The sequence below is a fragment of the Halichoeres trimaculatus genome, unplaced genomic scaffold (assembly GCF_033239565.1).
Source record: "Halichoeres trimaculatus isolate MK-OKI-2021-1 unplaced genomic scaffold, fHalTri1.1 fHalTri1_scaffold_15, whole genome shotgun sequence".
Classification (NCBI taxonomy): Eukaryota; Metazoa; Chordata; class Actinopteri; order Labriformes; family Labridae; genus Halichoeres; species Halichoeres trimaculatus.
Window position 1 is genome coordinate 23,711,214 of NW_027437193.1, and position 13,256 is coordinate 23,724,469.

Consider the following 13,256-nt stretch of genomic DNA (forward strand, 5'->3'; position numbering starts at 1 on the left):
AACGTGAATTAATTGTGCACGTGTTTGATTTTGCAAAAATAACTGATTACAAAAGGCCAACCATAAGCCCAAGTCTGCACTTACTTAAATACAATTTAATGATGCATGTAATGATACTCTGGGACAAGACATTTATTTGTATAATAATAAATCTGTTTGAATTTATTGAACGTTTGAGAAAGTATATGAAAGACAAGTTAGCTGTGCCTACTAAAAATATGAATGCCTAAAGATGTTAATGTAGAAATGTATTTGGTGTTTTATATATATATATATATATATATATATATATATATATATATATATATATATATATATATATATATATATATATATATATATATATATATATATATATATATATAATAGTTTATAACTCTTGTGTTTTATACTGTTTTTTGTTGTTGTTATGTTTTCTTAATAGATTACATATTTTCCTGCCTACATATCCACCTACAAAAAACAATGACAACTGTTGTGAGTATATATAACCTTTATATATATATGATTTTATGAAGTAAGGTAATTGGAGGTAATGGGTTTTATAATCTATTGAGGGCTGTTGTCTGGATGCTTTCTTTCTCACAAATATAATAAAGAATTTTCTTTTGAAATAAATTTTTATTTCATCCCAGAGAGGGAGAGAGAGAGAGCCTGTCTCTTTTTGATGAGTGATGATCTTCATGTAATCTAGATAAACATTGGTTAAAGACACTTTAGATACCACAGATGTGGTTACAGATTTTGTGCTCAAACTACAGTGCGTGTCACATTCAATCTCAAATACACTAGTGATTAGTTTTGATGAATATGAAACATTCTTCACATTCTTCTGACTTGTGGAATGTCTTTCTACCTAACCTCGTTAGTTAGTCTTTTTTTTCTTTAGTGGTGTACTTCCCCTTTAAGTTGTGCTGACAGCTGACCCCGCCCCAGCCTACAGGCTCTTCTCCCATTGGTCAAGTGGAGGGCCAGCTGCGCCAGGAAGAATGCACGTGCTTCTCCGCGCAGTTCAAGAGCAAGATGGCATCCTCCGTGTGTCGGTGCTACGAGGTTAGTCAGTCATTCGTGTCCTTCATTGCTGTCTTTTGTCCTCAGCACAATAGCTAAGGAAAGCAAGTAGGCATAAATGTATTTGTTTCTGGGGTTTTTTGTATCGTTTCTATCAAGTTTCTTAAAGTGGGCGTTTTATACCGCTACAGCTAGAGATAACCGTCAGTTAAGGCTTCGTTACATCAGACAGACCTCAGGGCTCCTCGTCTCAGTGTTCTTGTTTGTACATCAACATATACGGGTGAAAATTAGTTTACTCTTTGCCAGTTAAAAGGTCGCTTACGGGGCTTTAAACTGTCATAGGCTGGTTAAAGAGGGATCCTTCTTTCATATGTTGCGAGGTACTGACTCATCGAGTCATTGAACGCTCGATGTTCAACTGCGGGCGTGTTTAAATGGATAGTAGTAACATTTTATCGTGTTACAAGAGGCATAACCCTGCGTCCCATCGTATTTTGCAACCGTTCTGAAGGTATAGTTCAGTTTTCTAGTGCCAGTGTTCTTATTACACAGCTATCTGCAAACATGAGCCATTTTTTTCATTGGATTGAAAATTTCGACTACTATGGGCCAACCCAAATATTTTCATGTTTAGGGTTGCCGTAGTTTACGCACAGCTTCCCTTTGCTGTTCTGGAAGTGTGGAAACCTCACTTACACAGGCATCACTTTAGGGAACAGAATCAGATGCTCTCCCTTAATCACTGTCAGATAACCTCTGATTTAATTTACTACATGCACATCTATACAAATGCAAACAGGAGAATTTTACAGATCTGGATGCTAGTACCGTTTTGGTGCTTAAACGACACACTATGTTATCTCATCTCTCTTATAAAACAGATGGTATTGAATAAAAAATCTCTTTCTGGGCTGATAGGCCGTGTATTGTGTCATCATCAAAAATCATACAGCTATCATACTGCATCATATGTTAGAATCTACTGCAATGGTTCAAGATAAGACTAGTATTTAACAATGGAAAGACCCCTCTCATCATAGACTTCTGTGAGAAACAGTCTGATTCAAGTCAAGAGAAACACTTAAAGGGGTTTGTTAGTAGATTTTTTTTGAATGCTGTATTTTCTTTCTGTAACAGATCCTTGCTTGTTGTAGTTGGGAAACAACTTATCAATATCCTGTTTGTAAAGTCCATGTAAGTTAATGGTTTTCCTTCTGCTGCAGCTGGTTGGCAGACGGGCCTTGGCCCTCTGCTCTCGGCCTCTGGTGTCTTCAGCATGGAGAGGTGACGTCTACAGGATACATGGGAGCCCAGCAGCAGCTGTGCAGGTACACGCTGACCTCTCCCATTCACCTTTGATATACTTACTTATTACTTCACCAATAGTTTTCCTCATATCAGTGCTTTTTGCAAACAAGAATTCTCTTCTTTCTCCGTAATAAAAATCTGTTTTATCTTCACCTTGACATCACAGATTTAAAAAAAATTAATACCAGTGTGATCATAGTTGACCCTAACCTAAGTCAATCTATGCCAATTCAGGTGCGGTACTCTTCAGGGCGGAAAGGCTTCCTGGGAGAGTTTGTGGACAACCTGCGTCAGGAGTTCAGTAAGAATCAGGAGATGAAAGAGAACATAAAGAAGTTCAGAGAAGAAGCCAAGAGGCTGGAGGAGTCTGATGCACTCCAACAAGCCCGCAAGAAATACGTAAGAAAACTAATCGAATTTAAGCCTCTATGGGTTAATTACAGACAATGTATCTTTAAATCATGTGTGATGTTTTTTATTGCCAGAGTAATTTTTCATCACTAAGGGTAGCATTCACACATTAGTTTTTGTTAAATTCTTTAAATTAGAAATCTATAGAGGCTGAAACCGTGAAGACTTCAGAGGTGTTTAAGAAGACCTTTGGCTCCCTGTCAGACACCGTCAAGGAGGTAATGTATCTGCATTTCCACCAATTATCCGGCAATTAACAAAGCTAAGTTTTTCTAATATGTTACAAACCTGTGTCATACTGTATAGTTCACCAAATGTCTTCCCATGTACGTTTTTGTTCCTGTTTACAGGGCCTTGAGGAGGTGAGTCGCACAGACATCGGGAAAAAGATCAAAGAAGGTGTGGAGGGTGCAGCGAGGACAGCCATGCACTCGGCAGAGTCTGTGTCCAAAGGAGGAGAGAAACTGGGCAAAACTGGTGCATTCAGGGCCATTTCACAGGTTAGTAAAAAACACGTGTGTAACTGATGATCTAGATCTGGATTTATCAGAAACTGCTTTTTTTCTGAGCTGAAAACTCAACTGATGAAACTTGAGTAACTTTGGCGATGTTAGCTCGTGTTAAGAACTAACTCAACCTGCTAGTTTCTGTTGTTTACAGTAGTCGTGCAGTAATCTTGGTTGTTTGTGTTTTCCATATGTGAACATTCTCTAAAGTATCTACAAGTGTCTGTTGGCCAACACTGATGTGTTGACGTTATCTGGAGTCACCATTTAAACGAGCATTGTTTTTGTAGATGACAGTCACAGAGATGGCTGTTAGCTGTGTTGATGATTTCTACATCAGTGAAAATACCCACACTGGTGAACATTTCTCAATTGAAAACAGTTTGTATAGAGTAGGGATGGAACGGTTTATGAAAAACCCCGAACCGTTTGGTTCAAAACTCACTTTGAAGTGTATGTGGCTCCAATCATATGCATGCACAACACGAGGCGAAGGATAAAGCCGAATAGTTTTTGGGAGGCATGTGTGTTGTTGCATGACGAGAAGACAGAGTTAGACAGTGTACCAGTGGCGTTGAGTCGTTCTGCTGTTTGGGAGCACTTTAGGTTAGACTTCAGACCCCACAAGCAGGTTTTTTTTTTTAAAGACGACAATTCTTGCGATTTTTCTGGAGTTTGATCTTTGTTTTGATCCTCTCAATGGGCAGCATGTGCTATCGTTAGCCCCTCCCCTATCCAAAACACAGAGACAGTCCTCACTCGCAGCAAATGAAATCACGTAAGTGTGTGTCTCATTACGATCACTTCTGCCTGCCCCCAGCCCAGATAAAGGAGGAGGGTTGATATTTACACATTAGCTTTGATGATGTTTGAAATGGGAAACAGCCTCATTCTTTCAGGTTTATTAATTACTTTACATGACAGAATTGATAAAAAATTATCTGTTTATTGTGGATTATTAGGGTTTATGGTAAAAATAAAGTTGCTAAAAACAACAGTGTACACCAAACCAAACCAAAAACTGTGATAAAAACTGAACCCTGGATTTTCCATCCCTAATATAGAGTATAAAGTTATGTTATGGTAATGTTGTGATTCTTTTCCAACATAACTGTTGGAGTATACACAGCTGGCAGCAGTGACAGTGAGTGATAATGGTATTAATCACACATCATCCCTGTGACCTTAAAACTTCCCTTTAAAGTGATACTCCGGGATGGAACAAGTTGGGTCCTATCACAAGGTTTAGGGCAGAAATTCCCCCTACAGCAGTGTTTTTGTGCAGCAGAAGCCCAGAGCGCTCGCACCAAACACCCCCTCCCTGCTCCTCTGCATTCAGACGGGGCCATATTTTACTTGACCAAAAACACAAATAAACGGACTACCACTGAAAAAATCTTATATTGGTCTGCATTCATGCTTTATTTAGAGAATTTTTAGCGCGTTACGTTCACACAAAAACACCGCTAAATAAGGCTCTAGTTCTCATCGTGTCTGTTCATCCTGGCAGACTACCTGCGTTTGTTTATAGCTGGCACGCCGCACGGACTGATACGTTAAGCGGCAAGTGTCTCGTAGCCAGCTGTGGCTCTGCAGCAGAGGTAGCGCCGTTTTACGACACAATGAGAACTAGAGCCTTATTTAGCAGTGTTTTTGTGTGACAGTAACGTGCTGAAAATTCTCTAAATAAAGCATGAATGCAGACCAATATAAGATTTTTTCAGTGGGAGTCCGTTTATTTGTGTTTTTGGTCAAGTAAAATATGGCCCCGTCTGAGTGCAGAGGAAACCGGCAGAGGAGCAGGGAGGGGGTGTTTGGTGCGTGCGCTCTGGGCTTCTGCTGCACAAAAACACTGCTGTAGGGATAATTTCTGCCCTAAACCTTGTGACAGGACCCAACTTGTTCCATCCCGGAGTATCACTTTAAGTCCATGACTAGACTGCAGTTATTAATTTTATAGAGAAAACGGATCCTAAATCATGTTCGCTGCTGTTATAACAAAGTGTGTCTCGTTTATCTACAGGGTGTGGAGACCATGAAGAAGGAGATCGATGTTGGTGATGCCGGTCCTTACAGAGCTCCGTCACAGCTGAGGAAGAGAAGTGATTTCTCCTCAAAGGGACCCGACAGTGACTCCAGAGTGTATGAGCCCAACGAGTGAGTAACTGTTCACCCTCCTCCACTCAGTAAAAATCACCTCTTTAACGTCGACCCTTTGTCTGCTTGTGTTGTGATCGTGTCAAACTGATGGAAGTGATATGTTGTTCTGTGCTGCAGAGAGGATATGGGTGTTGTTCTTCACAAAGACTCAAAGTGGTTCCAGCAGTGGAAGGACTTCAAGGACAACAACTTAGTTTTTAACAGTAAGAAAATAATCTGTTTATTTGCTCTGATCAGTATTACATAAAAGACCCCTACAGGGTTTGTGTATTTGTAGTTTCCTCTGTAGACAGCAGATGGCGCCAGATTCTTTACAGTAGACTTTCTGATGTTTGTTTTGACTCACCCACATGGTGTTTCATTGATGCAGGTGAACTGTGATACTGAAAACTTACATCTTTTGTCCTCAGTGATAAATTTCTTTCCTGCTTCTTGCAGGATTCTTTGAGATGAAGATGAAGTATGACGAAAGTGACAACGCTTTAATCAGAGCATCCAGAGCTGTGACCGACAGAGTCACAGACTTCTTAGGTATTTTAAGTTTTATGTGTTTTTTTTTAACTACAAGGTGCTTTATTGATACATGTAGAAACTTTAAAAGCAGTGATAGAAAAAACAAATGTTTTTTGTCCCATTTGCGACTGATTTTTGGACTGATTTCTTAATGCTGTTGATTTGTTGTTTGCTCTCCAGGTGGTCTTTTTTCCAAAACAGAAATGTCTGAGGTGCTGACAGAGATCGTGAAGGCAGACCCAAATTTTGACAAAGACTCTTTTCTCAAGCAGTGTGAGAAAGACATTATCCCAAACATACTTGAGGTAAAAAAAAAAAAACATCAAACTTTACTTTCGACTTGACTCCCAATGATTTATTCATGTCTTTGCTCAATAGCTGAGTTTACAACACAAAGAAAAGAAAAGCCTTTAAAGACCTCACCCATGAGCCTGAACTTTTTGCTCAAGTTGTCATCACATTTGGTGAATAAACTTGTAACTGCTCTTGTTTTGATTAGTAATGTCTGTTTGCTGTCAGTTTTACGATCAGTTCACTGTTAGGTATCAGTTTACAGGTCGTGTCCCTTTTGGTTACATAATAAGAGCTGTGTGCACAGTTTTATCCAAATTGAAAGTACAAACAATGAGAAAGGATGGGACTTTCTTTGATTTGCCAAATGAAGATGTTATAATTAAGTCCTTAGATAAGAGATTAGATTGGATTTGATTAGAGACTGTATGATAAAATTATTTCTGTTTACTCTCTTTACATAAGTAAAAATCAAGTCCAATTTCCTGTCTATTTTACTGAATGAATCCTCTGTTGTATGTCACTAATCATATTTCTGTGTCTCTGCCCTCTCTGCAGGCCATGATCAGAGGAGAGCTTGAAGTCTTGAAAGATTGGTGTTATGAAGCCGTAAGTCTGAGATACTGCAAAGAATTTCCATACTCAGTCAGTTTAAAATGTGTACAGCCCGAATGATTAAGGTATTTTCTTCTTTATCTTAACCTTCCTGTTTACTGAAACGACTGATGACAAATACTTCCAGAGACATGGTGGAGCATTTTCCACATAGAATAGAATAGAATAGAATAAAAAACAAAAACTTTATTTATCTCCGATGGGAAATTCAGGAGGAGTCACAGCAGCAATCAAGAAAACAAAAGTAAGAAAGTGTATAGAAAGTGTAAAAAGGTCCATAAGAAAACAGATGATGACAGCTTGTCCATCATTGTCCAGTTCAGCCAGCCTCCACCTCCACAGGGTCCAGGACTGAGCTTCTTCAGCAGTCTGTTCAGTCTCTGTCTCCTGGATCCTGTCTGCTCACTGCAGGTGAAGCTCTTCCAATGTGGTGTTGGTGTCTGGTGTTAGCTCTGTTAGCCATGTCTGTGAATACCATGATGCTACTCTGCCCTCTGGTATTGCCTCCGCTGCTGGGTTAGCACGGCTAGCTTGTCCATCTTATCGGAGATAGATCTTACATTCCCAATAATGATGGAAGGACAGGTCCATGTCATCACTTCTTAGCTCACACCTGAGGGGAAACATCAGGCCTTGCACCAGTTAGCATTGACATGCTACAGGCTGCTAACAGCTGATTTCACATGTACACAATGCGGCCATGGTTACATGTAGGATCTCCAGACAAACACAGGAGAAAAAATAGTAAAAATATCACTGAAGACACAAAAAGTTTGGTGTCAATAGCCAACAATGAGCCATACAAAGTAATGATCCGCTCCAAATACAAAAATGATGAAAAAGAGATGAAAAAAATACAAGAAAACGGACAAAGAAAAGAAAGCTGCTGCAATAGGCAGCCACATCCAGCAGGGCAGCGGCTAGCAACTAAACATATACTAAACATTATTTCTATAAAAAAAAAAAAAAAAACAGCTTCATTTATGTAACACATTTTATACTTTGAAGGAATTCAAAGTGCCCCACAGAATCATAGAAGAAAATCAATACACTTAGTATAAAAGTAGAGGCTGGAGTGGGGGTTGTAAAAAAGGCTTTAGCTCAGACTGAAAGATATGTCCTAGCTTATGTTAGCTAACTAAAACAGCAGAAAACAAAAAGACTTCTTGTTCTACCAAGCTGCTATCCATTGCTCACAGCTATTTAATTAAAACTCGTTTGCAATCTGACAATTAAATCATCTATTAAAATCTGATCTGAGTCCTTCAAACTCACACACAGAGTTTCCTGAAGATTGAGAAAGAGCTGTCTTATCAGGAAACAGCAATTCTGTTCAAACCGGCCAATGAGAGGCTGCACCTGCATGACCCACACACACACACACACACACACACACACACACACACACACACACACACACACACACACACACACACACACACACACACACACACACAGAAACACAGACACAATTTTGAGCTTGTCTTATACTTTTGCATCAGATTGATGCTGTAGCATACACTGCAGGTCACTGTAGCCCTGGTGTTCCACTGTCATCTCTTCTGATGTCTCCTCTCCACTTTACATCGTGATAGTTACTGTAGGATCAACAGCAACCTGTATCAGCTCCAACTTCACATGATAAACTCAGAGTTGTGAAGAAGAAAGTAGAGAACACAGCAGGACTGGAAAGGAGCGATGTGACCCTTACAGTGACCGTGCTGCCTACAAGTGTTTCAGCAGACACATGGCATGGCACATCGACACACGAGAACATGCTGCTCATGACCACGTCAGCCACTGCAGCATAGGGTCAGTGCAGGAGTACAAACCAGGCTTTACTCAGAAACACTCACACTCTGCGGAGGAGGAGGCAGCGCTGCTCGACAGGAGCAACTTAACAACAAAAAGGAAACAGGGTCAAGAAGCAACTGGGAGATCATCTCATTTCTGAGCTTCTTTGATCATAAAACACAGCTACTCAGGGTTAGACCTCATACAGTGAAACAAAAAACAAAAATATTTGCAATATGTTTTATCTCCCGAGCAGTAGTTCAGTAAATGAAAAGTATGGTTTACATGTCAGACTTGTTTTCTTGTCCCTGTTTTTAGACGTACAGTCAGCTGGCTCATCCCATTCAACAGGCCCGAGCACTCGGGCTGCTCTTCCAGTCTAAAATCCTTGACATCGATAACATTGATGTGAGTACTGTGTTTGGAAAAACAGAGAGTAAAATGATCTTTTTTCTCTTTCACATTTCTTCATTTTTCTCTTTTTACAGTTTTCTTCAAAATTAATTAACTCAACATTAATACACACTTATAGTTTCTCAGTTTACTCATTTATTTAATGTGTATTTTCTGTTTCCTCCTCCTGTGTTGCAGCTGGCGATGGGTAAAATGATGGACCAGGGCCCTGTGCTCATCATCACTTTCCAGGCTCAGGTGGTCATGGTGATCCGCAGCCCCAAAGGAGACATCGTGGAAGGAGATCCGGTCCGTAAACTCATAACCACAGCACCAGCATAGCTAATCTGATTTAATGACTGACTTAAAGGAAGTAAACAACTCAAATGGCTTCAATTAGATCAGCAGTCGAACTGCTTTTCATCTGTCTTTGTTACTTTAATATCACAGGTTTGATTTAGTGTCTTTGGCTTGTCTTTGGCACTCTCTACCCTTATACCATCTCCCAGGACTAACCCCTCTTCTCTTCTCCTTCATCAGGGTAAAGTGATGAGGATGATGTATGTTTGGGCGCTGTGTCGTGACCAGGAGGAGCTGAATCCCAACGCAGCCTGGAGGCTCCTGGACATATCCGCCTCCAGCACTGAGCAAGCGCTCTAGGTGGAGGAGGAAGAGGAGGAAGAGGTATGCAGGTAGAACGGATAAAGTGGGACTTGAAGAGAGCAGAAGATCCGTGGATATACCTGGAACACCTGCATGTACTGACTCTTATGTGTACATTTACAGCTAAAGGAGGAGTACAAACGTGCTCCTGTGTTGCGCTGCAGACTGTATCACACTCTCACGTCTCCTAAAGCTAAGGCTTATGTGCACATGTACAAGTGCAAAATCATACATGAACATAAAGATACCCTAACAGTATATGATAAATCTACGGAATACTGCGCTTCATCTGATAAGAGTGTGATGTCCTTTGCACTTGAGAAACCAGTGTTTGGGTTCCCGGATCACAGATTTTTCTCCATTTGTCTGAAAGAAGATCGTGCTCCATTTCTCTCCATTTTTTAAACAAAAGCTAATGCCCATCTTTTTGCAAACCTGGGGGCTAAATCCAAGTAACAAAAGGACATAGCAGCTGTGATGTTACCTGTTGGCTCCAAGAAGACCACCTGAAGCCAGAAACATAAATAACTGCAAACCGCTCTCTGTATAAAAGAGTTTGCTTGTACTGCAGCAAATTTTCTGACAAAAGATGTTATAAATCAAAAGTCCGGTTTGACACATTGACTTGAATATTTGTCATAAAGTATGTGATGGATTTTAAAAGTCAGTCTAGTTTTGCCCTCCAGAGAGGCTTCTCCAACTTTAAAACGGAAAAAACACAAGCTGGAAATTTGAGATATCTGCAGAAATTCAGGCCATGTCCACATGTAGCAGGATATTTTCAAAATGAGTATCCCCCCGTTTGTTTTTAAAAATACTTTGGTCAACATGCAGCGGGAAAATCTGCTATTAAGTGCGACTTGAGGCATGCAAAACCCATAATGGGCAGTTTTTTCCAGATGTAAAACCTGTGCCAGCCAATCAGAATGAGCCCCGTCATTCAGCTGTGACGTTCAAGAACCGAAAAACTCAGTTTACCGTCCACATAAAACCATGAAACCGGAGTTTTCCCGAAATCTTCACCTTGGGCAGAGTTTCCTGAAAATATTGTTTTTTGTGCCATAAAGCTGCGGTTTCCTGTGGGTAGCAGGCGTAAACGTACAAGAATATATGCGGTTTCCCAAATACGTGTGGACATGGCCTTAAATGATCATTTTTGCCTCACTCTCTGCCTTCAAAAGCCTTCTGGCTGAGTGCACACAGGCAGGTAGGTTGTGAAGTTGCCCTCCAATTATTCCATCACGTTTGGTTAAAATTATCCCATTGCTTAATACAGTCCTCTTATAGCTAGACTCAAGATCTTCCTCATTTTGCAGGGCATTTAGTCGCATCCTTTGAATCTCAAGAGAATTTCTACAAATGTTAAAAGTGCATAAACAATGCTTCCCCTCACTATAAATGTATTAAAATAATTTATATTCTTTAAATCAAAGTTTGAAATTGGATCGACAATTTACAGACAACTTCCAGCTGTCATTGTCTACTTGCTAACTTCTGGAAATGAACGGACATGAACAACAACTGAAATATACGGCCAATAAAACTGTGTATTAAAGGATGTAATTTGACATTAGGATTCATGCTATCAAATATCATATAGCTCAAAGAAGCTTCAAACAGCTGGAGAGAACGTATACTGTACGTGTAACTTCCTCATCGAGTAGCATTCAGTTAGTGTACATACCTGTACTGTAAAAAGAAATGTATCATAATATTTTGTGGACATCAGATGTTAAGTGCTGCTGCTTTTAAAGCTCAGTTGGGACCACGTTAGAAACCTCATCATGGCAGCTTCATTGCTCAAGGATCATCTGTCAGATCGTGTCACACATCGTTTGTTTACTTTACTGTCTGTGGTTTTACAAGAAATTGCAGGTGATAGAATGTCGAAAAGGTCTGTTAGCCTGATTTAAATGTTAAGTTTTATTGACATTTATGCTGTGAGACCATTGAGGTACTTCAAAGTCAAGTATGAACACATTTTGATTGTTTAGTTATTAACTTATCAGTTTTTTTTTTAAATCGTCTACAGAAATATCTACACTAGTGAAGACAGGTGGAGCCTCTAAGGAATAAGTCAAGTGGCTCAACTTTATTAGTATTTTTATTTATGAGATTCACACTTAGACAGACACAGCCTGAGCATGTGATCAGAGATGGTTAGTCACTGACTAGATTTCATTACCTCCAGTAATGGTCACACCCTGCTCATGTATCATTCCCTTTGTGATGAGTCTCTGCTGTGTGCTGATGGTACAAAACCTGTTTGTATTGTATTTTCAGTCATACAGACCTGCTGTGCTTCTTTTAGGCTCATACTTCACCATTAACTGTACTCTTTTAAACATATAACTCAAAAAATATCATGTGGACCATCGAAGAACAATGAGCCTGTGAATGTTTGACCATTTAAATTTAAATAAAAGGAAAATAATTAAGATGCATCAAAGTACTTTTTTTTAGTTTTTGTTGTTTGTCAAAAAATATAGACTGGATGGACGTGAAACTGAATATAAATATAAATGCACTGCAATTCAGCCGGACATTTGAGAAGAAGATTTTCAAACTGCTACACTTTCATAAATTAGAAGATTTACTCTATTTAATCCCCTTGGGGAAATTCTGTTTTTTACACACACAAACAGCACTTTTTTGCACAGAAACATGCAACAATTACAGAGAAGAGGGTGATGGAGCTGCACTCTCGGTGCACACCTGAGCAGTTGAGGATTTTTGTTGCCTTGCCCAAGGGCATCTGACAGTGCTCAGGAATGTAAGCCAACATCTTCCCAGCTATCAGCCTAAGTCCCAATCTTGGTCTGCACCTGGGCTTGAACCAGCGAACCTCTGATCATCAAACCAAGTCCCTACGGACCGAGCCACTGCTGCCTCTAAGGTCCCAATTACACGAAAACGCTGTGAAAAAAATCTGCGCTTACACAGAAACGCAGAGGGACTGAAAACCCTGTAGTAAGCATGCCAGGCCTGTAGATGGTGCTATAACTGTCTTGTCCAGAAGCCGCTTTTGGGAGACCTCCCTGAAGTTTAGCCGATCATCTGGTGTATTGGGGAATACTGAGTTAAAAAGTGGAGCAACAGATGCACATTTTGTATGAAGACAGTCAGCAGATTCAGCAGAAGAACAACACGGTAGTTCACGACAATCGTAACAACAGTACTGTTGTCCTGTTGTATGCACTCGTGAGGAGCGGAGTGTGACGTCAGCGTTTCCACTGAAAACAACGGCTTACCGTTGTTGTGTAAACGGCCCCTAAAACATGTCCCCTTCAAGCCGAATATGAACCAGCGACCTAATTTGTAGAAACTCCTGATTTTGTCCATACACTTCTCAAACTGTCTGTTCTAAAAACAGCACAGGACTTGCTGAATCTGGTTTATAGCAGGGGTGGGCCTCAAACACAGGTCTGCCAATAGCTCTGCTCCTGACAGGCCTTCAAATGTCTGGCCAATCAGAGGGAAGGGGCTTGTGAAGCAGGGAGCTCTAAAGAGACAGCAGCTAAAAGACAACATTGCAGAGAGAGGCAGAAGTAAGTGTTTTCTAAAACACTAGTGTGAGAAAAATGGGAT

The 13,256-nt window shown here is 40.1% G+C and overlaps 1 protein-coding gene across 1 annotated transcript; it reads left to right on the forward strand.

The window, feature by feature from the left end:
- The first annotated feature begins 969 nt into the window (after positions 1-969).
- Positions 970-12,106, forward strand: LOC141804689 (mitochondrial import inner membrane translocase subunit TIM44-like). The gene is made up of 13 exons (XM_074689280.1): positions 970-1,053; positions 2,238-2,342; positions 2,557-2,721; positions 2,871-2,951; positions 3,084-3,233; positions 5,263-5,396; positions 5,517-5,602; positions 5,838-5,930; positions 6,093-6,217; positions 6,762-6,812; positions 8,931-9,020; positions 9,204-9,314; positions 9,546-12,106. Exons 1-13 carry the CDS (start codon positions 1,024-1,026, stop codon positions 9,663-9,665), a joined length of 1,341 nt encoding a protein of 446 aa, XP_074545381.1. The 5' UTR covers positions 970-1,023; the 3' UTR covers positions 9,666-12,106.
- Positions 12,107-13,256: the final 1,150 nt, after the last annotated feature.